The sequence below is a fragment of the Tripterygium wilfordii genome, chromosome 21 (assembly GCF_013401445.1).
Source record: "Tripterygium wilfordii isolate XIE 37 chromosome 21, ASM1340144v1, whole genome shotgun sequence".
NCBI classification, from domain to species: Eukaryota; Viridiplantae; Streptophyta; class Magnoliopsida; order Celastrales; family Celastraceae; genus Tripterygium; species Tripterygium wilfordii.
In genome coordinates, this window is record NC_052252.1 from 1,177,788 (window position 1) to 1,205,570 (window position 27,783).

At 36.4% G+C, this 27,783-nt stretch overlaps 4 protein-coding genes across 8 annotated transcripts; 2 read left to right on the forward strand and 2 right to left on the reverse strand.

The window, feature by feature from the left end:
• The first annotated feature begins 583 nt into the window (after window positions 1-583).
• LOC119988221 (proton pump-interactor 1-like) lies at window positions 584-5,115 on the forward strand. Its single transcript, XM_038833186.1, has 8 exons — window positions 584-847; window positions 1,508-1,904; window positions 2,438-2,623; window positions 2,714-2,893; window positions 2,978-3,172; window positions 3,608-3,706; window positions 3,792-4,313; window positions 4,597-5,115. Exons 2-8 carry the CDS (start codon window positions 1,536-1,538, stop codon window positions 4,903-4,905), a joined length of 1,860 nt encoding a protein of 619 aa, XP_038689114.1. The 5' UTR covers window positions 584-847; window positions 1,508-1,535; the 3' UTR covers window positions 4,906-5,115.
• Window positions 5,116-9,404: 4,289 nt separating this feature from the next.
• On the forward strand, window positions 9,405-13,762 carry LOC119988220 (phytosulfokine receptor 2). 4 transcript variants are annotated; one of them, XM_038833183.1, is made up of 2 exons: window positions 9,405-9,678; window positions 10,303-13,762. In XM_038833183.1, exon 2 carries the CDS (start codon window positions 10,328-10,330, stop codon window positions 13,484-13,486), a length of 3,159 nt encoding a protein of 1,052 aa, XP_038689111.1. In that variant the 5' UTR covers window positions 9,405-9,678; window positions 10,303-10,327; the 3' UTR covers window positions 13,487-13,762. The 4 variants fall into 4 exon arrangements, with proteins under 4 accessions (XP_038689111.1, XP_038689110.1, XP_038689113.1 ...); XM_038833182.1 differs by having other exon boundaries at window positions 10,306-13,762; XM_038833185.1 differs by lacking the exon at window positions 9,405-9,678 and adding an exon at window positions 9,691-10,121.
• Window positions 13,763-15,200: 1,438 nt separating this feature from the next.
• Window positions 15,201-18,531, reverse strand: LOC119988072 (probable protein phosphatase 2C 39). The gene is made up of 5 exons (XM_038832978.1): window positions 18,273-18,531; window positions 17,120-17,365; window positions 16,396-16,672; window positions 15,882-16,036; window positions 15,201-15,746 (listed from the first exon to the last, which is right to left on the reverse strand). Exons 1-5 carry the CDS (start codon window positions 18,303-18,305, stop codon window positions 15,609-15,611), a joined length of 849 nt encoding a protein of 282 aa, XP_038688906.1. The 5' UTR covers window positions 18,306-18,531; the 3' UTR covers window positions 15,201-15,608.
• Window positions 18,532-23,047: 4,516 nt separating this feature from the next.
• LOC119988296 (protein RICE SALT SENSITIVE 3-like) lies at window positions 23,048-25,268 on the reverse strand. Of its 2 annotated transcripts, none has more exons than XM_038833276.1 (7): window positions 25,067-25,268; window positions 24,884-24,934; window positions 24,594-24,722; window positions 24,326-24,431; window positions 24,172-24,213; window positions 23,990-24,046; window positions 23,048-23,896 (listed from the first exon to the last, which is right to left on the reverse strand). In XM_038833276.1, the coding sequence occupies exons 1-7, from the start codon at window positions 25,195-25,197 to the stop codon at window positions 23,198-23,200; spliced, it is 1,215 nt and encodes a 404-aa protein (XP_038689204.1). In that variant the 5' UTR covers window positions 25,198-25,268; the 3' UTR covers window positions 23,048-23,197. The 2 variants fall into 2 exon arrangements, with proteins under 2 accessions (XP_038689204.1, XP_038689205.1); XM_038833277.1 differs by having other exon boundaries at window positions 25,020-25,223.
• Window positions 25,269-27,783: the final 2,515 nt, after the last annotated feature.

Genomic DNA, 27,783 nt, shown 5'->3' on the forward strand with positions numbered 1-27,783 from the left:
GGAAATATACTTGACTGGATTAGTTAACATTCAAAATGACTCGATTGTATTGTCGTTAGTAATTATGACATACGATAATTTTTTTTATGTTGCCAGTCTCGATTTTTTCAATTGTTTCCCCCATGTCTTTCTGTACTGGAGAAATCATTACACTTGAAATTCGATTGATTGATAATTCTATCATTTATTGATCTTGTCGTTTTCGTCATAGCATCTATTTTTGGATGAATTAGGAGAATAAACTTACAAACATAGTTTTAATCTATTGATAACTAAACAGTGTAACTCGATCAAATGCAATATTTTGATAAAAGAGCACTAAACTTTTTATTAAAAGATATGAGCATGAATTATGGGAAAAAAATACACCTATACTATTTGACAAAACACTTGTTTATACACATTCTTACCTACATATATATATATTGACCATTACCTACATATATATAGAAATGATTTATGATTCATAAATACAAAAGGATTCAAATGACAGCCAGCAATCCCAAGATCATATTTTACTTAATTTGTGAGAGTGATAAGAAAGACGGGAGCCCAACATTATCCTTCACGTTTTCACTTGCTGTGGAAATCAAAGGAAACAGGGGTTTTATAAGTTTCTCATATATGGACAAACAGTTAATAGCTCATTATTTTTTGTTCCCCTCTCTTCAAAACAGGGAGGTATATGTATCGAGAGGAGAGCAGCATAGAAGAGAAGAAAAGGAAGAGACTTTGAGATCTGACCTATCTTCTCTCTTGGGTTTTTCCAAAAGCTCGATCTTTTGGGGCCCTTTATCGAAAGGGTCTTCGTCTCTCAATCACTCTTTACTCTCCATATCTATTCCTGGTAATAATCTAACCCTTTTTGTTTTCTGATTATTTAGTGCTACATGTGATGTTTTATGGATCCATTCTGATCTTGGTCGATTCAGGCTGTGTGTATATGTTGTGTATTGATTTCGGTATTTCTTGATTTTCTTTTTGTATTGTTTTTATTTTATTTGGTGTTTGCATGTTTGGTTTCGTTGATATATAGACTCTTGATCTCTATGAAGGAATTGGTTTTGTTATTTGGTGTAACTCCCCCATTACAGTACCTCTGTTTGATTCTGAATTAGAGGTTGCTGTTTGGATTTTATTAAACTTCATTTATGATAAGTTGATTTTTGTTAATGTGCATGTGCTCTTGGTTGGATTCTGTGAAGAGAATCAAGGAAACTACTTCTCCATTTATTTGAAGATATTTTTTAGATTCACTTATTTGGCTGTTCTTGGTTAGATGATTCTGTGTTAGAAGCTTTGAAACTATATAATTTTGTTCTGACATTCGCTTTACTTGATTTTAATGGGTTTTGGAACTTGCAAAAATGTGAGTTGAATTGGCATTGAGCATAAAATGGATGGATTTGGTTTGGTTTCACGTCGAATGGTTTATTAATTCTACCCAATTTGACCTCAAATTACTGTTAATAATATTCATTTTTTTTGGGGGAATTAATCATTGCAGATTGCTTGAGGTTGTATCTGCTGGCAAGATGGTAGTTGAGGCTGTGGGATTTGAAGCGGCTCAAGCGCCAAACATTGCAACAGAAGTGGAGACTTCGTTTCCTGATGAGAAGGAAAAAGGTAAACTGGACAAGGAATTGGGTAACAGGCCCATCAAATTTGGTACCCATGGCGATGAGCCCATAAAAGTAGAAGGAGGTGATGCTTCAGATGCCAACTTCCCCAAGGATGCTGTTGACGAGTGGCCTGCACCGAAGCAGATTCATTACTTTTACTTTGTGAAGTACCGCCCATATGATGATCCAAAAATAAAAGCCAAAATTGATCTAGCTGATAAAGAGATTCAGAAAAGAAACCAATCTCGGTTTCGAGTTATGGAAGAGCTTAAATTAAAAAGGGTATGTATAGATTCTTCATATTACTATAGCCTTATAAAGAACCCACATTAACGTGGTAGGACTGTTTTTCTTGGTTTGAACCCATGATACCCAGTTTGGAAATTTGGAATGAATCACTTTACCGTTGTGCCAAAGTTTGTTTTATACTGCATTAAAAATAGAGAATGAGTGGAAAAAGTATCTTGCTGCCATTACGTATTACATGGCTGTATATTGGGGTTTTTTGGTGCATTTCGTATGGCACGAGCTGTTTTGCTGAGCTGTCAAATGAGCAATATTTATGGCAGTTGCTAGAGTTATTATCATATAGAATGCACTGCACCGATCGTTACAATGCTAACGAAATTCCATTTTTTATTAATGTTTTTGTAGCTAACTTTTTGCCTTGAAAGAAAGGCATATTGTATTTACTCACTGTGCAACCAAAATCTTCAAAAAATTGTAGGATAACAATCGAAGCGAAAATAGCTACCCCAACCATATACACAAATAACTTATTTTAATTGTCTTTTTATTTGCTTTTGTTCCTTTAGGCGGATAGAGCAGGCATGATTTCTCAGTTGAAGTCTCTGAGAACAGAGAGCGACCAATATTACACAGTAATGAACGAGAAGAAAAAGGAAAGGGAACCCTTGTATCAGGCTCTTGGTAAGCTGCGGGATACAGGCGGTGCCGGCCGGGGTGGCTTATGCTCATCTGAGGAAGAGCTTGATGATCTTGTATGATATAACTCCAAGTTCTGTGCTGTATTGGCTTTGTGGCTTTGGTCCTTTTGTCTTTAACCTGTTGATTGAGAATTTTTTTTGCAGATCTACAGCTTGAATTACCGCATGCAACATGAGAGCATTCCGTTGGCTGAGGAGAAACAAATTCTCAGAGAAATCAAACAGCTGGAAGGGACAAGGGAAAAAGTTAATGCCAATGCTGCTACGAGAACTAAGATTCAAGATGAAATGGGTCAGAAGCAAGCCATTCATGATCAATATAAAGTAAGATGTTGATCTTTAAGCTGTTGTATATTTTCACTATTCTCAAGTACATATTGATCATTTGCTATATTACTGTCACTGTAGCTTATAGGAGCTGACTTGGATGGAGTTAGAAAGGAGCATCAAGCAGTTAAGACCAAAATTACTGCCCTCAAGGAAAAACTGAAGTCAATGGATGACGACATTAGTTCTCTGCTGAATGAGTTGGAGAATGCTACTCAAAAGAGGGACAAAGCGCTTGAAAGCATACAGGAATTTCGAAAGCAGCGGGATGAAGGGGTACATTTGTTGACTTTAATGTGTTTAGTTGCAATTGCAATTTTCAAGATCTCTTGTGTTTGCTACTAGTTCTATTTTCTTTTTCCCTGTAATCAATAGTCATCTTTCCAAGCTTCAATATCTGAGTCTCTTTGTCTGAGTTGTGATTGTCACCTACGGTCTACCCCATGCTATGATAGTACATGCAACTTTGTTAAAACTATGGAATTGCTTAGAAAGATGCAGTGATGTACTATTGTACTGCTCTAACAAGCAACCTTCTATTGTTCTTTTTTTGACTTGATACCATTTGATGATATCTGATGTCTTTCTTTTAGATTTAATACTCGTCAACTTCTAAACTTTCTTTGGTAGTCTTTTATGGTGTGGGCATATAATAGTTGATGAAGATATCTTTGTTAATGTCGTGTTTATTTCCTGTTGACCTCCTTTCAGAACGCCTGCTTCTTCCAAAGTCGTGGACTCTTAAACAAGGCCAGAGATCTTGCTGCCAAGAAGGATATCGAGGCGCTTGAGGAACTTTCACGCACAGAGGTTCACTTGTCACTGTCTCTTTGTCTTCCAGAATCACGTGAAATTTAAAATGTAGCTCATAATTTTTTGTTTTTAAATTTTCCAGCTTGATAAATTTATCTCCCTCTGGAGCAACAACAAGACCATCAGGGAGGATTATGAGAAAAGAATTTTGACATCGTTGGATCAACGACAATTGAGTAGGGATGGACGGATGAGGAACCCGGATGAGAAGCCTCTGGTACAGGTACAAGAGGTCCCAGTGCTGTCTGACGTTGAGGCGGTGGCCAAAACTAATGTTAAGCGACCCAAGGAGGAATCAAAAGCTAATCCACAAAAGGATACTTTGCCTGCTCAGAAGGCTAAAGCCAGTGCGAAAGTTACAGATCCAAACCCCACTTCTGAGGGTTCTGATATTGCGGACATCGAGAACAATAGCTATGAAATTCCGCCCAAGGGCTCCACTTCAAAGGAAGACGTAGTTGATCCTGCAAAGTTGAAAGAGCTGAAAAGAGAAGAGGAGATGGTTAAAGCTAAACAAGCAATGGAAAGGAAGAAAAAATTGGCGGAGAAAGCTGCTGTCAAAGCAGCTATAAGAGCTCAAAAGGAGGCTGAAAAGAAGCTAAAGGAAATTGTTCTCTTTTCTTAGCACTACTTTGTTTGAACATGCGACCATGTGACCCAGTGGTAGAGTTGTTAGAGTACAACCTATAGGTCACAAGTTCCATTGTTGGGAACCGAGCCCACATATTATGTGGGATTAAGGTCTGCGAACATTTTGCATGTCCCCCAACCCTTCCCACTGCGGGAGTCTTGTGTACGGGAGTTATTTTTAAACACTGCTTGTTTGGTATGATTAGTTTGCTTTGTATTCCAAAATTGACTAGTATCTTCCTTCTACTGTATTTCAGAAGGAGGAAAAGAAGTTGAAAAAGAAGTCTGGCGGGTCTGCTCTTGCTACTGAGACTGAGGAATCAGCTGAAGCGGTTGTGGAGAGTGTAGAGATGGAAAAAGATGCAGATGAAGAGGCACCGGTTACTGCAAAGGGGAAGGTTGTGAGGGAGAATGCTGTCAGGCTCCGGCGTCGTCCAAGGGGTCAAGATTCAGTCTCGAAAGCCATCTTGAAGCGGAAGAAGTTCACTAACTATTGGTTATGGGCTGCTCCTGTTGCTGTGATTGTCTTGTTGCTTCTAGTGCTTGGTTACTTGTACCTCCTTTGAAGAAGTGAAACTAAAAGTAGCAGCAGACTCCCTGTGTGATGAGGTAGGTATGTTGGTAGAAAAATAAAACATTTTTGTTCTTTTGCATCCCGTTCGAGTGATGGACATAGAACTCATAATGCGCTTTGAGTTTGTGCAACTGATATCCATATATTATTTGCTTCTAAATTTTGAACTAATTTTGTGGATGTTTGTGCTATTACTCTTATAGATAGCAGGTTTAAGTAGGGCAGAGCCCATTCAATGGGCATAAATCAGATGGTGAATTATCTTTTTGAGTTTATGTAACTTACTGAGAGTTAGTACACTAGGGGCTAAACTCTTGGCATACCTTTTTGAACTTTTTATCTGTTTGTCTACTAATACTACCTAGGCTTACTATTGTACGTGGGACAATTAGACTAATCTTCTAATTAATCAACAAATTAGTGTTAGTAAATACGTTAAAAGCGATTAATGAATTAGTCTTCTTGAAGACGCCAAATTCCTCCCGACAGCCTCAACCACCGTTTAGGACTGGGAGATCAATGGAGGTTGAAAAGAGAGTACCCATCAACCAATGTGTTCTTGGGTCATTTCTGAATGGATCGGTTATGGTCAATGACCGGAGAAAGTTGGTGAATTGGCCATAAGGCCAAGCTTGCTGAAGAAAGTTGTGAATTAGCCATCTTATGTCATGGGAGTGTTGTAATCATCGTCCACAGTCTAGACGAGCAAGAAGCAGCATTGTGGCTGGCTCAACCACCAGTTGTGCAAGAAATTCTAACCACGTGAGGGTGGAGAGGTAATTAAAGGAGTTGGAAATAAGAAATCCGATGGATCAAAATGACTAAGACATGTCGATTTGAAGGAACAACATGCACGCATGCTAAGCCTTGTTCATCAAGGAGAAGATTAAGGAGGTCTCGAGCAAGATTGTTGCTGCATATCCTAACAAAGGTGAAGAAGACCAAGACCGAAGGTTGGCCACAGAAGGTGGTTCTGCAGATACAAATATTGTTCATTGAGATGATGAACAATAACAAGAGTACAAATAACAGGTCATAAGTTTGATTCTTGAAAATAACCTCTCTCCTTAGATTATGTGAGGTAAGATTTCAAACCTAGTAAAAATGTGGCAAGCCGAATTGATTATGCAATTGATCGTTGTTCTAATTATGGGTCATGGCATCAATCTAGGACGAATTTTCTTTGTTTTTGAAAAGCTTACTTAGGAAGATTTAATCATGAGCAATACGTTTTTTTAATGTAGATAAAGAAACCCTATCGGCTTGTTCAAATAACATGATTAGTGTCCATCTTTGTCCCACATCTATTTATTCGACCCTCCTATTAATTTAAGTTTTTTATTTTTTTTACAATTCTTAACTTATTTTCACCTATTAATATAGAAAATTTTAAAATATACTCTAAAAACAATTAATTATTTTCGTAATTAATTTTGAGGTTTTTTTAACCCATATAATTACATTGAAAAATAATATTCAAATAAAAAATGGAAAATAATTTTTCAAAAAAAAAAATTGGGTTTGGCAGTGTTTTGAAAACTAGACCGATTCGCTCAGTGACCGGGCTTGGCTCCAACCCCGTCACATACACGAAAACCAATGATTTTTCAAATCGGCCATTTTTGGTGTGAACCGGCCAGTTTAAACCGGTTAAACCGGCTGGTCCATATGAACCTATGTATATGAATAAATTTGAAAGATATGTTTTTGGCAAGTTTCGTACCCATGACCTCATGTTATTAAAAAATTGCCTTACAACCAAAACCATGACACATTTCAGGCTCAAAATAGGATGTTAATTATATATATGATATTCATTTGAAAGTGTCTCAGCACATTATAATGAATTATAAAAAATATTTTTGCACATTTATTTTTTAGATACACTATAATAAATATATATTTAATAATTTAAATATCTTTACATATATTTGTTGTAATTTTTTCACTGTATGCTTCTTTGTATTGTTTTCATAACAACTTATTTATTTATTATATTATTTTATATATTATATTTTTTGTTTTGTGAAAACTTAACACCTATGAATGATTGTGAATTTTTTAATAGAAGTATATTAATGATGTATTTTTATATTATTGTAAATATTATAATATGTGAAATATTTTTAATCATCATTTATATTAAATAAATACTTATAATAATATATTATATTGAATCCGGTTCGAACCCGATTGAATCATTAAACCTTGAATCGAAGAATTTTTTGATTCGATAACCGGGTTCGGTTTTCAAAACCTGGGTTTGGTTGGATTTCTCACATTTACATGTGAGTAATTGACCCGACAATCCACTTGCCCTGTACTCCACTTGCAGATCCCGGCGGTAGTCCTTGACGTTCGCCTAGCGCCGCTAAATCCACCGGCTACAACCGGTCAAGATTTTTTGTGTCACCCTGTCTTTTTGCAACGCCCACGCCCATGTGCCACTGAAGCGCGTGCAATGAACTTCTAAAAAATTTAAGGGTGTGTTTGGTGAGGCGGTACACAGAGCTGTACCGCTAGCGATCCCGCTTTGCGGGACCGCCTCACCAAACACCTGATTTTTGAGGGCGGTACCACCCACCAAACGGTGTGGTACCGCCCTCCAAGAAAAAGCTCCAAAATGGAGCTTTTTCTTGGGCGGTTTGGGTTTGGCGTGGGTCCCATGCCAAAAAAGAATGGGTCCCACGCCTAAAAGTGACTGATTTGTTTTTTTTTAAAATTTTTTTGCATGTGGGTCCATAACTTTGTATTAAATATTATATATTGATATTAAATATTGATAAATTAATAATTACATTTGTACATTAATAATTACATTTATACATTAATATAATAATTATGCTTATTAAATGGCTATTTAAATATTAAATTAAAATAATTATAATTTTTACATCATAAATTATATTTATAAATTAATAATTATGCTTATTAAATGGCTATTTAAATATTAAATTGAAATAAATATAATTTTTACATCATAAATTATATTTATAAATTAATAATTATGCTTATTAAATGGCTATTTAAATATTAAATTGAAATAAATATAATTTTTACATCATAAATTATACTTATAAATTAATAATAATATAAACAAAATATATTTTACACAATTTAACCGCTACAACAGTTAACAGCTTTACCAAACACCTCAAAGCTTATTTTATAGCTTTAAGCTCAGCTTTTTATTCACAGCTTAACAGTTAGCGTTGAAAATCAACACAACCGCTCTACCAAACACACACTTAAAAGCCTGATTTAGGTTTTTTTTATTATAAATTAGTAGGGTTTTTTTTAAAAAAAAAAATTTGTTTGATAAAAGGAGAATCAAACCTTGTTTATTTACTTATTGATTAGGTTTTTTTTTGCCCAAAATATACAATATTAGTTTGTAGTGTTTGAACTGAATTTTTTAATAATAAGCTTCATTATTTTTTATCTATTTTTTTAGGTTAATTTTTACTATTGTACTATGTATTTTTGATCTATCACACTCACATAAAAATATGAAAATAACATTTAGTCCACTGGAGTCAAAGAAAGGCCAAAAATCCCCACCAAACCATGCTTTATTATTGAAAAAAGAAACCACTTATTTGACTTAATTTATAATTTTGTCTCCCCCATGCCATATCTTTGTCAAAAAGAACCGCCATTCAACGAATATAAGACATGGATCTGTTTGTTGTCCACGCGCAGATGGTAAACGTGGGACTAGAAGTAAACAAAGTAGTGCACAGCCTCTGTCCAACACTCCAACCTCATCAGTGTTCCTCTCACTCCAGGGTGCCGGGGGTCTGCTGTAATAAAAATTACAGCAGACCCCACTGTAGCTCTTTTGGGGCACAATGAATTTTTTTTAAAATTTTTAAAAATCGTAAATGTGTAGTATTTGGTCTAACGAACCTCACGACATATTTTTTGTCCGAAACAAAAATCAAAGTCATCGTGATCGAGACATCGAATGTTTTGTGTTTATATCCGACGGTCTAAAATTGTCATATATTTTTCATGTTTAATATGATTTTTGTTTCGAACAAAAAATATACCGTTTGATTCGTTAGGAAGAATACTACACATTTATTATTTTTAAAAATAAAAATAAAATTTTTTGTTAACATAAAAATATATTACAGCGGGACCTGCTGTAATAAAAATACAGCAGGTCCCCGCCACCCCTCACTCCATTACAGCAAACTTTATTTTTCTAGAGAGAGAGAGGAGAAACAGGCAAATGTAGGTTTTGACAATCAGAGGCAGAGACACTTGTGACCTGTTTAACTGTGTGAGGCAGAGAAAATAAGGGAAACAAAATTAAAACCAAAACAAAAACATTAATGAATTGAGAATTGAGAATTGAGAATTGAGACCAATTGTGACCGAAAGTCAGCTCTATTGTGTCCTCATTTCAAATCATTCAATAGTATTGTGTGCTCTTTTCTTATCCAATAAAATATTCGAGTTTTCAAGAAAGAGAAAGTGCTTTCCTTTTCTTTATTCCATTCACAGTATTCTTGTTTGCTGGTTTCCTACTGCTTCTTTGATTAGATTTAAAATATCTGCTCCCCTCTACCGAATTCTGTCATCTTCATTCATTTTTTGGGTTCTGGACACAAGAGGGAGATAGATACGTCATGTTATGAAAAATGGAGTTAAGACCCATTTATGGAAGAGTGGATACTGTAGACTTGCTTCACTTACAAGTGATGCTAGTGCCAATGAATCTGTCTGGTTTTCTCTTTGAGTTAATGGGTCTAGAATGGTAAAGCTTCTTTCTTTAATAACCTCCTCTAGTACTTCTTGATTACCTTGGTTAATCTTCTTATGATTTGTTCTTGCAATCTGGTTTTCAATTTGTGTCTGTACATGCCTTTGATGGTGTTTTGGGATGTCGGTTTGAAATTCCATATAGGGGATTTTGGTCAAGGGCTTTGGTAGCAAGTGGGGTCTAGGGATCTTGGTTGGTTTTGACTAGTGTTGATGAAAGATTATTGCTTCACTACTTTAATTATTCTATTGTTACTATTATTGCTTCACTTGCAAGTTCTTGTTAGCTGTTCCTTTTTGTGGTTCCTAAGATGTTTTGGGATGTGGTATTTTAACTTTCTTCTTCTGAGAGTTTCCTTAGCAGTATTTGTTAAACACTTCCTACACTGAACGGAACTTGTGGGCTTCTTGATTTAAGTTCATGGGGATTTGGTTCAGGTGGGGATTTGTGATCTCAGTTGATTAAATGTTGCTTCAGTTTTAAGCTGAAGTTACATTTCCTTGTGGTTGCTTTTTGGGATTTGAGTTTTGCAAGTTTTTTTCATGTTGTTCACTTCTCCTAAAAATAAGCAAATTATGACATGGAATTCAACTATGGCTGTCTTGGTCTTGATTTCAGCAGGAGCTAAGCTTTGATTTCAGTAATGGTGGTGCTGGAAATTGTTCCAATGATTTTCCTCAAATGGGTATTCTTGGCCTTCATCATTTGTTCATCTTGGGGTCTCAAAACCCCACATCAACCCTGTGATTCAAGTGATTTGGTGGCGCTGAAGGAATTTGCAGGAAACCTCACAAATGGTTCAATTATTAAAACATGGTCTGATGAGACCAGCTGCTGTCGATGGGATGGTGTTGTTTGTGGGAGCAAGACTAATGGATCATTGACTGTCAATAGAGTTACTATGTTGATTCTTCCACAGAAAGGTCTCAGAGGGGTAATCTCTGTCTCTTTGGGCAGTTTAGATCAACTAAAATCACTTGATCTTTCTTACAATCATCTTGAAGGTGGATTGCCTGTGGAGCTTTCAAACTTGAAGCAGCTGGAATTCCTTGATTTGAGCCACAACAACCTTTCAGGACCAGTTTTGGGTTCACTTTATGGGTTACAATTGATTCAGTCATTGGACGTCTCTAGCAATTTATTCAGTGGATATAGCTTTGGGCCTGTGGAGTTCCCGGATCTTGTTGTATTCAATGTAAGCAACAATTCCTTCACTGGCAAGGTTGATTATCACAGCTTCTGCAACTCCAATGGGGTTCAGATCCTTGATTTGTCAATGAACCATTTCGTTGGCGATCTCAAGGGTTTGGAGAATTGCGGCAGAACTCTTCAACAATTGCATCTTGATTCCAATTCATTTTCAGGCTATCTTCCAGATTCTTTGTATTCAATGTCTTCCTTGGAGCAACTCTCAATCTCCAGTAACAATTTCTCTGGCCAGTTAAGCAGGAACTTGAGTAATTTCCTGAAACTGAAAAGACTGATTATATATGGTAACAAGTTTTCAGGTGAACTTCCTGATGTATTTGGGAACATTACCCTTCTGGAACAGTTTGTTGCACACACAAATTTGTTTTCCGGGACACTGCCTTCGACTCTGGCATCGTGCTCAAAGCTTCGAATTCTGGATCTTCGAAACAATTCCCTATCAGGTCCTATTGATCTTAATTTCACTGGAATGTCTAGTCTTTGCACTCTTGATCTTGCTAGTAATAATTTTTCTGGGTCCCTCCCGAATTCCTTATCCGATTGCCGTGAATTGAAAATCATGAGTGTGGCAAAAAATGACTTAAGTGGTAAGGTCCCCAAGGGTTTCGCCAAGCTTACATCTCTATTGTTTCTCTCATTGTCAAACAATAGTTTTGTCGACTTATCGGGAGCACTATCTGTGCTGCAACAGTGTAGGAACCTCACCACTCTCATCCTCACTGAGAATTTTGTTGGTGAAGAACTCCCCCAGAATGTGAGTGGATTTGAAAACTTAATGATTTTGGCACTTGGGAATTGTGGTCTCATGGGCCAAATCCCAGATTGGCTGTTGACATGCAAGAAATTAGAAGTTCTTGACTTGTCGTGGAATCGCTTGAATGGAAGCATCCCTCCTTGGATTGGCCAGATGGAGAATTTGTTTTATTTGGATGTCTCAAATAACTCACTTACTGGAGAGATTCCAAAAGGTTTGTCAAAGCTCAAGAGCCTTATAGTCTCGAAATGCAGTTCATCCAATCTCACCTCTTCTGGCATTCCACTCTATGTCAAGCGAAACCACAGCGCTAGTGGTCTGCAATACAATCAGGCCTCTAGTTTTCCTCCTTCGATTTTCTTGAGCAATAATAAGATCTCTGGGAAAATCTTGCCTGGAATTGGAAAACTGAAACAGCTCCATGTCTTGGATTTGAGCAGGAACAACATCACTGGAACCATCCCTATCTCCATTTCTGATATGGATAACCTTGAAGTTTTAGATTTTTCGAATAATGATTTGTATGGAACAATCCCTTTAGCATTTGAGAAGCTCAATTTCCTTTCAAAGTTTAGTGTGGCGAATAATCACTTGCAGGGAGCAATACCGACTGGAGGACAATTCTCTAGTTTTCCCAGTTCAAGCTTTGAGGGCAATGCAGGACTTTGTGGGGGAATTGATTCTCATTGTGGTCCTCTTAATAGTATGCTGAAGCCTGCCATTCCATCCATCACAGACAGTAAAATTGGTCGAAGTGGCATACTTGGACTAACAATCAGTATAGGACTTGGGATTGTGTTGCTTCTTGCAGTTGTTCTGCTTAGAATATCGAGGAGGGATGTTGGGGATCGAATTGATGATTCGGATGAGGAACTCAGCAGGCCACATAGGTTATCTGAAGCACTTGGGCCGTCAAAGTTGGTCCTTTTTCAGAATTCTCATTGCAAAGATCTTGCAGTTGCTGACTTGTTGAAATCCACTAATAATTTCAACCAAGCAAACATAATCGGTTGTGGCGGGTTTGGTCTGGTTTACAAAGCCTACCTCCCGAATGGCTCAAAAGCTGCAATCAAGAGACTTTCCGGGGATTGTGGTCAGATGGAGCGTGAATTCCGAGCTGAAGTGGAAGCCCTTTCTAGGGCTCAGCACAAAAATCTTGTTTCTCTTCAAGGATATTGCCAACATGGTAATGACCGATTGTTAATTTACTCGTATATGGAGAATGGAAGCTTGGATTATTGGCTCCATGAGTGTGTTGATGGAGGTTCAATTCTTAAGTGGGAAGTGAGACTCAAAATAGCTCGGGGTGCGGCACATGGATTATATTACTTGCACAAGCTTTGCGAGCCACATATAGTTCATCGTGATGTAAAATCAAGCAACATACTTTTAGATGAAAAGTTTGAAGCTCATTTAGCAGATTTTGGTCTTTCAAGGCTACTCCGCCCTTATGATACTCATGTCACTACAGATTTGGTTGGTACATTAGGTTATATCCCTCCTGAATATAGTCAGACGCTAATGGCAACTTGCAGGGGTGATGTTTACAGTTTTGGTGTAGTTCTTCTTGAGCTTCTCACCAGTCGAAGGCCTGTCGAAGTTTGCAAAGGGAAAAGAAACTGCAGGGATTTAGTGTCATGGGTGTTTCAAATGAAGTCCGAGACAAGGGCGGCGGAGGTCTTAGATTCATCAATTTGGGACAAAGATCATGATAAGCAACTGTTAGAAGTGCTTGAAATTGCTTGTAAATGCTTAGACCAGGATCCGAGACGGAGACCCTTAATAGAAGAAGTTGTTTCATGGCTTGATGGTGTTGGATTCGAGGGTGCTCAACAGTGAAACCTCGAACGGTCTATTCTCGATCTCTGCCAACATTGCAAGGTGCAAGGTATAATAATAATAACTGTATATTGACATTGTCTAGAGTTTTTGTACTTGGAATGAGTAACTTCCAAAGTTTCAATGGTTTCTTATATAAACAGTTTTTAGTATACTAGCACATGAGCATTGTATACATAGACTATCTCTGTTGTTTGATTGATAGTATATCTGTAACATATTATGCAGACAATTAGTGTTCATTAAGAAAACAATCAGTCTGTCTGTCTTTCTTTCTTTCTTTCTTTCTTTGGTGTTCTGCATCAGCATCAGCTGCAGCTTTGATGGTTATTATCCCTTGAAGTAACTAGCCAATGATAGTTCCTATTGTCAATATCCTGGATATAACTTAACGTGGCAGTGATTGTGGCTACATATGTCATATTTGTGGGTAGATAGGTAAACAATTTTCATGCATAAGGTTTCCGCCGTGAGCTAAGCGAGGACGGGAACAATTTCAGGATGTACATGTGTTGGTTTTCAATATTCTTTAATTTCTTTCCTTTCCCAGCTATTATTCTTGGCTTGCTTAACTTGTTGTCTGTGGTATACTGAAGATTTGAGACAAAGATTTCGTCTTTTGACTTACTTGGAAAAGCCCACTAGCGGCAAAAAAAAAACAAGACATGACAATGTGAAACTGAGAATTCCACTAAACCTTGATTCGTTGGAGTTTCTTGCCCAAATTGGCAAGGCCTTTATGTGGGACTTTAAAAGCCACTTTAAGAAAAAGAAGGCGACAAAAAAAAAGTTGTGAAATGATGTTCCTCTGGTTGGAGAATAATCTGATTGAATAAGGTTGTAACAAAAGTTGCAGAAAAAAGAAAGTAGATTCCTTGATATCCTAAACATAATAACTCGTAGTTGGGTGTGTATTGGATAAATTCATGAACTCGAAATAGTCATGCGTGACAAACAAGTATATATGACAAGTATATGTCAATTCTATGAGTGTGTATGGATAACTTCTACAAATCATGCGTGACAACAAACATATGATAATTCTATGTACGGTTTTGGTAGAAATATCGAACCCACGATTTTCACTTTGTATGGATAAATTCCGCAAACCATGCGTGACAGACAAATATATGATAATTCTATGTACGGCTTTGGTAGAAATATCAAACCCACGATTTCCAAAGTGAAAAGAACCTATGGTTGAGAGAGAGAGTGAGTGTCCATAACCATTAATTGGACTGTAAACAGAGGAGAATAATTGATGTCAAACATGGGAAGGGTGGAGAATAAAATACAAAAGAATGGAATTTATGGCAGTCACGAGTATGGAGTAATTTACAGGTGAAGAAATTCAATTGCAATGAGAATATCTTCTGTTAGTTTTTTTTTTTTTTTTTTTAAAAGACGTATGTTTAGCATTGTGGATTGTGCCTATTGGCAGTAGATGAATTAGTGGGATTAGGTTTGAATGGACGGTGTCACAAGACTTACAATCCGCAAGCCCAATGGGCTTAGTGTAGATAAATGGAAGTATACATTTGTTCATCAGCAAATGACTTGAGGCGAAAATGATCAATATCCCAACAATTGACGTCTTAGTTATCTCAATTATTGGGTTGAACGCATAAAATCGAAGTGAATTAATGGGCTACATATGTAGCACATGATGCATATGAAATGATATATTACAACTTAACAGCTAGATATCTGGGATACTAGATGCTGGAATGCGTATCACAAGTGTGACACTAAGAACATAAATAGTATGTCTGAAGGAAACAAAGGGGTCTTGACATGGATTTACAGGAGTGCCAATTACAACCATTGACACAAGAAAAAGAAGGCAAAAAAAAAAATACAGTACTGGTTCACCTTTTATAGTGTCTTTCAGATGATCAAAAACATAACTAAGAATTTTACAATAACTGCATGATAACAATGAGAACTCAAACGAACTCGAGCCTCGGGAGTGGCGGTCAAGATTCAAACACTCCGATGAGCCTTGTTCACTTTGCTTGCATCTATATAACATCATGGAAGGAAAAGCATACCAAAATACAAATGCTATTACTGGCATTGCCGATGATTCCTTCGCAAGACAATTATACGGAGAATCCCAAGATTAATGAAACTTTACAACTACGCAGGAGATGTCATCCGTGCTATTCCTATTAAGTGCCTCTTCAGTAAGGAGTTTTGCTGCTGAACGAGCATCTTTTATGTTCTTGATAGCATCTACTGCTTCTTGATTCGACATTACCTGATATTAGTTTTGGTAACACATATAAGTACACATTCTACAGGGCACGATGGAAAAATGGCGCCATTACTTTTCCAATAAAGTGAAGTAGACAATAGGAGAGTAGTGAGTACAAATAGTTTAGACAGTACCAACCTTCCACAAGCCATCACTAGCCAAGATAATGCAATCCGTGTCATCGGCAATCATCTCAACCACCACATCTGGTTCAGAACTGAGATGCTCTTTCAAGCTCTTGTCACCGAATGCTCTTGCCACTGCCAACTGCCCATCAACACGAGGAACATCACCTGAATCCATTATAGAAGTTTTAGTCTTAACAGCAAAAATAGTCGATAAAAACGTAACATGTTGCACTGAGATATAGACACAAACAACAAACAAATGCAACTACGCCAATATAGACGATCATCCATTTTGAAACCGACAGTTGAATGGCATCGAAATGATTAAAAAACTAAATTTCTTTCAAAACTAAACAAGGTTCACAAGTGCACGCGCCAAATACCAGATTCTGAGAGTTTAATTGCATGAAGGAACATTGCATTTTAAGAGGTACCAGAGACAAAGATAGTTCCAATGCAAATCATTTTTATGCCATATCAAATTACATCTAAAGTGTGTTAATTTATATCGTAGATTTCATTACCTGGAAAGTTTGACACAAAGCCACCTCTACTCTCAATGATCTGCTTTTCAGTACTTGCCTCATGATCAACTGAGAGCTGCTTGGCTACACCATTTTTGCAAACAACAGCCCGAGAATCACCAACATTGGCCACCACCAGTTTCTGACAATTAATTAATATCGTTGTGACCGCAGTTGAACCCCCTTTCCCAAAATCTACTGCTTTCTCTAAGATATCAGTATCAGTTACACGATATGCTCTTCTTATTGCATTCTCAGGTTCTGTCCAGAAGCCAGGCTGCTTGGGAAAGAAAGATGGAAGAAACGATCATATTTTCCTGGACAGAGCTAATGCAACCACAAGAACATTCTACAAGGAACCGGACCATTTCAATCAAAACTCAAAAAAGCCTTTAGCACTAAACCAGCTGTCATCACCAAGAACGATTCATATTGATTGCATTTAACAAGGTTCTATGTTACTGTTAACCTATAACCAAATATATTGAAACATGAAACATTGGCTTCCCAATAACATTTTCACAAACACGCTAATGCATGGGTAACATAGGTGTTTCAGCATTAAGATTCATATTGAAAAATGACTTCTTATATCTCACTCAGGAGAAACGTGTGTGTCAGGAATTAAAAAAAATGAATATACGAAACATAACTTTTTTGACAAAATAACATAATTTGCCCCCAAAAAGTATTGCATAAGCTACATTTTGCACATATAAGTTACCTCATGTAGAATAGTTTCAAATAAATGTGACCTCAAATATTTGGGAATTTCATGGCTCAGATGGCCATCAAATATCGCAAAAAGCCCAAGCTCATTGTCATCAACTTGCTTGAATTGTGCATAAACATAATCTTCCATGGCATGATGGGATTTCCCCTTCACCAGGTGATAACCATGGGTTATGTGTTTTGACATTTTACTCTTCCCTTTCCCAGAGTCTGAGGATGATCCCAATCCAGCCTTTTCCTGCACAAATATGTTGAACCAAATATTTAAAATATAATACTTCAATAAAAGACAGTTGAATGAATTCAAAGTAACTGAGCATAAACTACAGAATTGTTTCAAATTTTCAATTCATTAAAATTGTCAACGGTAAACATCAAATGTTATACTCTCTTGTTTCCTCCATCGCAAACAATTTGTAGTCGACTACACAAATCAATTTTCTATAGAAATTAATTTGAATCCAGTATGTGCATTCTCTTTCATCATTCATCCCTATGTAGAGCTATACTCTCCACTAATCCTATAGAGCTCATTCACATGAACTAGGTTAGTATGTAGGAAATCATGCTCATTACAGCATTATTACACAACAAAGATCTGGCCAGTTCTGAGTCTTGATGCGTTAAAGGACCCTTAAAACCTACCATATGACTACTTTCTGATTAAGCTTGATATTGAGTAAGGTACCTTAATCTCACTCATATATATGCATCAATATAAAAAAAAAATTAAAAAAAAAACTCACCTCCCTAATTCTAGCTGATGTTAGAAATTTCATCAAATTAGCCGTATGCAACACCTAATAGGCAATACACCCCTCCTAGACTCAACCACTAGCAAGGCTTCACCTAAAGCCCCAACTGCTACAGGGTTAACTATTTACATTACTACCAAGAGTTGGATCCTAAATTTGATAGTTAATCAACACAATAGATGTCAAAACATGATTTAGCCTTTTGGGTTTATGTTGTCAATGAGAGCAACTCCATCAAGTAGAAGAAGCTCAATAAAACCCATTTCATTATCTAAGATTAAACACAGACCCAAGTAAGCTAACAACAGTAGTCAATGATCCAAGACGTAAATAATCAAAAATTTCTTGAAATTAATCAAGGAAAATTTTCATAAGAAATCAAGACAGTACCTTCATTTTGTGGAGGATTTCCCTGCTTGTCATGGCTCCTTTGGTGGGTTATATAGAGAGAGATAAGACTACCCACAAAACCAAGTAACACAGCGACCGAGAAGCAAACAAAGAGAGAGTGAGAGAGTGAGAAAGGGACGAAGAGAGAAACAGGTATGAAAGAAGTAGATGAGGATGGCGGTATTTTACTATTGCTGACACGCCCGCAACCTTTGCATTTGACGCGTTCTCCTTTCTCCTATTTGCTTTTAATTTTTCCAACTTTGCTATCCACTTTTCTCAGTCTCTGTACATCTGAAAAATATATGTCTTCCTTTTATAGGCAAACGTTTTTAAGGAGAGGGGATTCGAAGCACTTGTGTATCTGCCGAACCAGCTGAGCTGGTCTTCGCTGAAAAAATGTCATCTAGACCATAATTGAATAAATTGACTAGATTGTGCTTAGATGCCAACATTTTTTTTTTCCCTTTTGGAGTTCATAGAATTTGACCCAAAACTATCCAAATTCCAGTAGAATTGTAGAGTGTTGAGGACAAAAATGTGTAGGCATTAAGGCACAAAGTTGATAATACCTCTATAAATTGTTTGGATTGGACTTACTTATATAAAATCGGAGCAGAACCCAACCTCTAAATCAGGTTCACTTAACCTTCTTGTATGGATAACTTGTAGAGTCTTTTCAAATGTCCAATGAGCGGACCACCCACATGTGAAAACCCTAATCAATATAGTTCATTTGTTGGGTCTCGGATAACTGAACCCATAAATGCGAGGGAGTGTTACGGTAAAAGTTTCACATCGAAAAGTTAAAGAGAAAGCAAAGTAGTTTATAAGTTGAAACAAAATCGTGCAGGCTTTAAGGCCCAAAGTGGAGAATACTTGTACCAATTGTTTACATATAAACAATCGAGCCTAAGCTGAGCCCTTATAGTTGTAGGGCCACCCTTGAACGGCTCATGAGCAGCCTTGTCTATTTAGGCCCTTAGACATGGGTAACCATTGGGCCAATGCCAAATCATCCCTGTTTTTGATGGGCCTATGATTTCTATTGTTAGCCCAAATACTTCTCAACTTGGGCCCTGAAGGATGCCTAAAATTCAGGTCAATGACTAGTCTCAAGTCAACAATCGTACTCTACACTTCAAACACTAGAAACACCAAGAAGCATAGCACATGACATTAGTGAATAAACTAATTGCAGTATCAACAAAGCAAAAGAGTAACAAATAACTTGCTTGCTAGGGAGGCAAAAAGTTTGGCCAGATCAGGTTGATGGGTGGTCCCTATAACATGATGAGCTGCAATGGGCCCAAAATGGGTCCAAATGGGAGACAAAGGAATTTTCTTTCCACTTTGTCCTCATTTTGAGGAGTTGATCAAAAGTTGTTCAATTCATTACCAAAGTAGTCCCTACACAGCCTTTGTGCTTCAACAACACTTTTGTTGATCCCATCATTACTATCATGGTCTAGTTAAAGCCCAAACAGCCCATTAAGATAACTCCTTTGTGTTTCCTAGCTTGACCATTTCTTTTGCTTTTATATAGAAAGAGTATTTTTGGGATGCTGTGTTTCCTATAAAACAAAAGAAACTTGACAAAGATTAAAGAATCTGTCATTTTTAAATAATATAATTAATAAATCAAATAGAGGTTTTCCATACCCTAAAAAAGTACTAAGCAACATGACCTATACTTTGATTTGAAGATTATCTTTAGATCTTTAATATAGTTTGTTTAGAATTCCACTACATTTGATGCTAAGGGTCCGTTTGACAGACAATTTTGTCAGTAGAATATATACTAGCAGATATGGTGATAGCAGATATGCTGCACAATAATAGTAGTAGATATGTTGTCTAAATGGTTGGTAATGTTTGGTTCAACTTTTATTGGTAACATATATGCTGGGTAATATTCACTGACAAATTACGTGTAGGGGTATTATGTATTTTAATGGTATCATATGCATATAAATGCAAAAATAAATAAAAATTAATATATGAAATAAAGATAAGTCGAAATATTTATAAATAATTAAAAGAAAATAGTTTAGTATTATTTTATATAATTTGTTAAAATTTATATTTAACATTTTTATATATAAAACTACATTCTCGCACAAAATTCATATTTGTTTAAGCTTTTTCGTTTATGAAATGATGTGGACAATCGGTGTTTTGTTCTTATCTCCATCGTCGTTGTCCGGATCTCCAGATTCAACTCCATTGAACTCTTCGTTGTCTTCGCCGTGGTCTCCACCAACATCCTCTCCTATAGATCCCAATGCCTCTCACACACCTTCGTGCTCCTATTCCTGCGCCGAAGGATGCCAGCGAGGTGAATCACGATGACGTTCACGCTAATGACGAATCGAAGGGCTCCTCTGGCGGTATCAGCGGCAGGGATTGCAATCGGCACCAGTAAAAAAAAGTTTAAGGGTAATGTAGGCACTTTTGTACTTAAATGGGGATAATTTGGTAAGAAATCTCGAAATGGTCTCAAAATTGTATGATTTAGGACCATTTTCAAAAGACAATAATATTGCCTCAAAATTGCCTCGGTTTTAGGGTCATAAAATTGCTGTTTGTTTGCTTCTGACAATATATTGTCTTAACCAGCATATATTGCCTCTGAAATGGTCTGCCAAACGGGGCCTAAGTGTATCATAAGATATCATATGTTTAAGATCCCAGTAAATTTGACTAGGGGAATGAGTCAATTTGAAACCAATATAGGTAACTAGACCATTTTCATTAAGTGGGTAATATTCAATTAGAGTCAATGTTTTAAAAAATGGATTGAACCGGTCAGTTGAACTGAGTATTGACTAGTCAATCGGTGCGGTTATATCTAGATATCTTATTTGGTCGTACCGATCAAATATCAGTCAATATCGGTCAAAAAAATTATCAATATCGGTCATTAATATCAATTGTGAAGTGATTGTTAGGATGTTTGAATTTTATGAACTTTAGTTATGTTGGATGTTTTAATTTGGTATTGTTACTTAAGGAGTTTGTTTGTAATTTCATGGACTTCTTTGGTTTGGTACAATACTTTGATTATTTGGATTGTTACTGTCATGTTATTTATCATTGATAATATTATGTCCAATTTGATGGACTTTGATTTGATAATATTTTTTGTGATTTTTTATTTAATTAATTAATTAATTATACTATTCGACAAGTTTAACCGTATACTAAACTCTTCATCGATATGATTCCGGTTACGATATTTAAAACATTGATTAGAACTTGATAGAGATTATAAAAATGTACACCACCACACATCATTTGTCACACCTTTTTGAACTTTGAAGTATCCCAACACTACACAAAATTATTACAACACAAAAACCATTTGTTAATCCAAAGCCTAGATGTCAAGTATGCCTTCATGATTTGCTCCACGAAGTCTATTAAAATCCATCAATTATTATTTGTACTCCTCATTTTTTTGTGCAAAAGTATTCCACATCACCCAACAATACTCCACATCACTCACATGACCTGTTTACTTATCAACCCATTTTAGGCCTTATATACAAATCTCCAAAGCCTCTAATTCATCATGCATTATGCATATAATAAACACTCCAATGGAGAGCCACCGCCGGCAAAGAACCAGCTCCGGCGAAGAAATCTTCTCCTTCCCCAACACTCCGATTCAAGACTCCGATTTCGAATTTGAATCCCTAACACCAGACTCAACCTCAAGTACTGATCCATACAAGACTAATTCCCCTGCTGACCATCTTTTCTTCAATGGCATTCTATTGCCACACACTTACAATTTTCCTAGTGAATTACCAACACCTACAATGCTTCACATTGATCACATTTCGCGCACCATGAGCCGGACAAGCAGCGTAAACAGCAAGGATTCGCTCCTGTCGTCGAGGAGTACTAGTACTAATAGTAGCAGAAGCAGTTGCAGTGCCAGAACAAGCTCAAGTGATAACAATAATTCAAGAGTTGCAAGTAGAACATCAAGTGTTTCATGTCATGTTTACGGTGCTTCACGAAGATGGCAGATTATAGCACCAGTAGTGCCAGTTTTGAACCGCGATTTATCACGGAAAAGGAGTAAAATTGGAGCTGATAGAGGAGTGAGAGGAAAGAAACAAGAGAGTAAGAAGAGCAGAGAAGTGAAGCCAGGGATTTGGAGGAGGTTTTTCAGGTATTTTTTAGTGGCTTGTAGACAATGTCATGCCATGGAATCTTCTGTGAAAGATGATGATGATGTGTTGCAAAGAATTTGAGTGTGATTTTGTTCTTTTGGTTTGTTTATTTTGGACATCAATCATGCTTAAAGATTGAACCACATTTGAGAGACATTTTGGGGTGTTGATCATTTTTCTCTGCAATCAGTTGTTCCAATTGGGATTTTGATTTCACTGCTAGTGAAACCAAGAAACAAATCTTGTATTATATACCAAGTTGTGAATCAACATATGTTTTTGCATTTCTCCAGTTGTCTATGTTCATAAGTAGCAGAACTGGAAGAATAAAGTACATTGAGAGAGAGAGAGAGCTTGGTGGGCCGGGCTGCTTTGGATTGCACATGCAAGCCCGTCGTAACGTCCAGGCCCATGGATCATCCTGGCCAGCCCAGTCAGACTGACATGTGTAGAAGAAAGGCATCAGAAGTGATGATAAACTGGTATACATAATTGGAGGGTGAGAGTCATATTCAACCTATCATGCCAGCCAAAATGCAGAGCAAAGCTTTCTGAAGAACTAATATCAGATTTCAGTACTAAACAAGTGACTAAGATGTTCTCTAAAATGGAAAAAAAGAAACACTACCAATTGAACATCAAATAAAGAACAGGAATTTCAGTACAAAAAGGATCACAAAAGCTTTTGCCTACATACAAGACACTGACTTAAACCCCCAAGACAAGTCTATTATTCTACTCTCATTCCAAGAAGGTCTCCATGACATCGGAGTACATTCCGGCTTCGTGATGCTGATGGTGATCCACTGAAGTCGAGGAAGACGAGGAGGCCATTCTCGCCGGCAATGTGAAGCTTCTTTTGAACTTGTTATTATCCATTTTCCTTGTATTATCTGGATGGCTATCCAAGCTTAAGAACTCGTTAAGATTTGAACCGCAAGCGTTATGCACATTCGATGCAGCATCTGCATTAGAATTTTGGTCTGACTTACTCCCTAAGTTCTCAGGGTTAAACAAAAGCTTTGCTTCATCCGCTCGTCCAGTGAGGGCATTGAAGAAAGACAACCCATTAGGCCATTTGACGTCATTTTCGTGGTCTCCCATCATATTCTCCATTTGGTGGCTCTCGGACGATGGATGAGGTAGGATAAACATATTTGTCTCATCTTTGGCAGGTGGGAATCCAAGTCTCGTAACCGGATTTTGGAAATTCGGCAAAGGAAGCATTGAAGATGCTGCAGATGGAAGAGGCCTCTGACTCCAGTTGAAGAGTGGAGGAGGAGGGCCTATCGGCATAGTGGATTGCTTTGAAGGAATCGACGGCGAAGAGGAAGTATTTCTGTTTGAAGAAAATAGCTGGGAAAGGTAGAAACCAGACTGGTAGCCAAGTGATTCAAATGTATGCCTCATCCTTAGCACAAAATGCAGGTCTTCAGGTATCTGTTAATTCATACATAGTCTCCATCAGATCAAACTGTTCATGGTCCAAGAAAAGTTGGTCTTAATTAGAAAAAACAAAAAAAATGAGCTCACAATCTTGCAAGAACCCAATTGTAGAAGGCCATGTCCAGCTTGAATAACAGCAATTGTCTGGTCAAAGACAAGAAAACACAAAAAACAGGATCCCATTTTTAAGCACCAAGACAAGAAAAGGGAAAAAACTTGACATAACACAAAAGACTAACAACAGTAACATTAACTGTTCATGGTCTTACCTGAATGCCTGATTCAAACTGATCAGTCCATTCAGGAGGAAGCTGCAATCAACAATGTCAATATATGTAGGTTAACATCAATCATTATATTTAACAAGATTGATTCAAAAATCAAAATAATTGAACAATGAGTGTGTGGGGTGTTCATACATACAGCATCAAAAGAACTCTGCCAATAGTTGGAGATATTTGGTTCACATTCTGTTGGTTCCTTGAATACCCATTTATGACATTTATCTGAAGCAACCTTTCCCATCAAACTGTTGCAAAGAAAACTAAAAGTTAAAACCAATGAAAACACTTTCATCTAACCCTCTTCATGGTTTTCCATTCTCCCTAGTCCTCCACAACATTAGAGAGAGTGTGGAAGAGAGTGAGAAATGAAACCAAAATAAACACAACACCACCTACCCAGCACCCACCCTTCTCCATAATTATATAATTGAATGGACATTTTGCTGAATGCTTTTCTCACAAGATCCTCTCCATCCATCTCTTCCAAACAGTCTGCCGTCCTTCCTCGGCAAAACCCATCTTCCCACATCAACATCCTTCACAACAAATCATACTGATTGAGCTAAAAGACTTGAAATTTAGAGTTTTAGAAGATAAAGTAGGACAGAAATTGTAGTTCTACTTCCATTTTAGTCAGTTTTCTTAACAACCAAACAAAGAAGTAAAAGACAAAAAGCAACAAGACTGAGCTACTCACAAGCTGCCGTTGTCGTCCCCAACCTTGCAACCATTACCGCCTCTGACTCTTCTGCAATTAATACATGGAAGAAACCCATTAAGACAACATCTCTCAAATCGAAGAAAAACACAAGAAAGAAATAGAGAGCAATTGCAGAGACAAAAAAACAGAGGATGTTAGAAAAAAGAGGGGTAGATATACGGGCGAGGACGGATGGTCCAGAAGACAGAGTAAGTCCAGTCTGAGTTGAGACAGACGGTTCTGAGGGCCTCATGAAGGGCCATCATCCCAACAGCTTCTTTGCTCCTATCTGCTACTCCTGAGCCCACCATCTCTCTCTAAAAGTCTACACGCTCACTCTCTCTCTATATGTACACAGCCTTGTGTATTATGTTTGGTCATTTGATTTGGTTTTTATCTACTTTGGCAACTCTACAATGCTTATCAACCACAAAGGCGTCAAAGGTGACAAATTTCTTCATCTTTATCTCTCTATAAAAAAATGACTTCTTGATAAAAAGCAAAGAAAGGTAAAAAGAAAAGAGGAGGAATGTTTTGTTTTTTGTGCAAGTAAAATTTTTTTAACACCAAACAACAAACGGGGACACTGCTTTTATCTTCTTCTTCTAACAATGCAGGGTTGGGCAAAAAGTTGGGTTTGAGTTGGGCAATTTTTGTCTCTTGAGAATTTCAGTTTTGGATTTTTGTTTCTTGACGGTGTAGGGGGTTGAAAGACCTTGTTTGGGTGATGAAGTAGGGATGTCAATGTGTTTGGTACTCTTTTAATTTTGAAATTTCAAAATTATTTCCATTTAAGATATTATATACCAAAATCTTTCCAAAACCATTTTAAAAACTCTTTAAAATTTTAAAACTGGAAGCGTTATGGAATTGTTTACTACTAAGTACCCGTTTACCAATTAACTTTAGATTTTTTATTTTTTCACAAATGATCTGATAACTATTTCCAAACTTGCAAATCCAAACCTAACCATCACAAACCCGAACCTGGAACTAAAATCATGTATTAAAAAAATAAAATAACAGAATGAATAATTTAAAACAATTCTGCAACAAACTAACAACATCATACAAGTTTACAACATCCAAAGTACAATAGCCAAGAAAAAATACGACTTTTACAAAATATTAGTATGATATATTTTACTACGAGTGTAACTAAATTTATTTATATGTTATATGAATCTATGACTCTATCATTCATTAATGTCATATGGCATTTATAATGTTATCATGCACAGCCACTGAGCCACATTACAAGGGAGGAGTACATATCCTTTCACAAGCATATTCACTAATATTTTTCATAACGTACTTATAATATCGGGTTAGGTTGGTTACGATTAGGGTAACCTACTTTAAATTTGACATCAAAAATTAAAACCGATCCAAAATCATGATGAGTTTGAAAATTATAACAAAAACTATTTTCAAACCCTATGATCGATTTTCGAATTTTAAACGAATCGGATACCCTACAAATAATGCCTAAGATTGTTTTTTGGTCATCCCCATGATGAAGGAGGGTCTCAAGGACATGTGATCTTTTTCTGGTTTTAACAACTCTTTTTTTGTTTTTTTGCTATGGAGTTTGCGTGTATATTTCTGGTGTATATTCTAGAAGTTGAAATTTTGGCTTTCGGAAAGAAAAAAAACCAGAAGTGATAGGGATCTCAGTCATCCCGGTAATCAATCATGTCCCTTGATTAATGTACGTCAGGTTTTATGAGCCCCTACACTTACATCAATCAATGGCAAAGATTAATTATTGGGACGACTGTGATCCCATTTACTGTGATCTCTAACATTTTTGAAAAAAAAAATGCATTGTTATTAATTTAGTTAATTGAAAAACTAATATCTTTTTAATTTAACAGCTGACAAATTTGATTTTGTCTCCTCCTTGTATACCGCTATGGTTGAGAATTTTAAGTACGAATAGGGGACCGACAATTGCTTTTCTTATAGAATCAATGGTCAAAATAGTGACATAATTATAGCATAATTGGTCAAATTAGATGCTGGCATATTGTCTATGAAGTAGGCTCAAATGATTGCCAAATTTTAGTATGTCCAAATTGTGCCCGAGGCAAGTAAAACAAATATTCTTTCAAGATTATATTAGTATTCAATATAGCCATGAATACCTCCCTAAATCCTAATGGAAGCATGATTGTTAAAATCTCCATTTAGATCTTAAAATCCTACAATCTTATAATACCACATTAACAAAACGACTTAAACATGTCTTAAAAATCTTGAACAAATTTTCAATATTAAAAAAAAAAAAAAAAACTTTGTCAAAACACCACCGCTCAACATTTCCCCATCTATATTCACAAACCTAAATCACAAAAACAAATCTCAATTGTGAATTGCACACAAATTTTTTTTGAGAATAATGCGTCACTAGGTCAAAGTCTATCAGCAGATAAAGAAAAGCAACTTCATTCTTCATTTATCTTTAGTTTCGACTGTTTTAATATTTCTCTTATTATTAGTGTCTGGATTTGTTTTCATTTGGTGTTGTATCAAAATGAATGTTTGTGTAAAAGCTTGTTGCTTTGTTGACCCTCAACACCTATATATTATTTGATTAAGGAGGGTTAATTTATGTCTTTATTGATTTTATGGATGGATTATCTAGAATTGAAAGTATAAACTATGAGTCATCGGCATAAAACATGACTATTATACTTTATATTTTCAAATTGATTTTCATAGTTTTTGTCGTGGTTGCTTTTAGATACCAAATTAACAAGTGTCCAATTATACTAAATTGGACTCATATATGGTATACATTTATAAACAAATAACGATCAATTTGTTTTTTAATATTTTATGACTTCTGAACTATTATATTATGTTAATTATTTGTATAGAAATAATTGGATTAT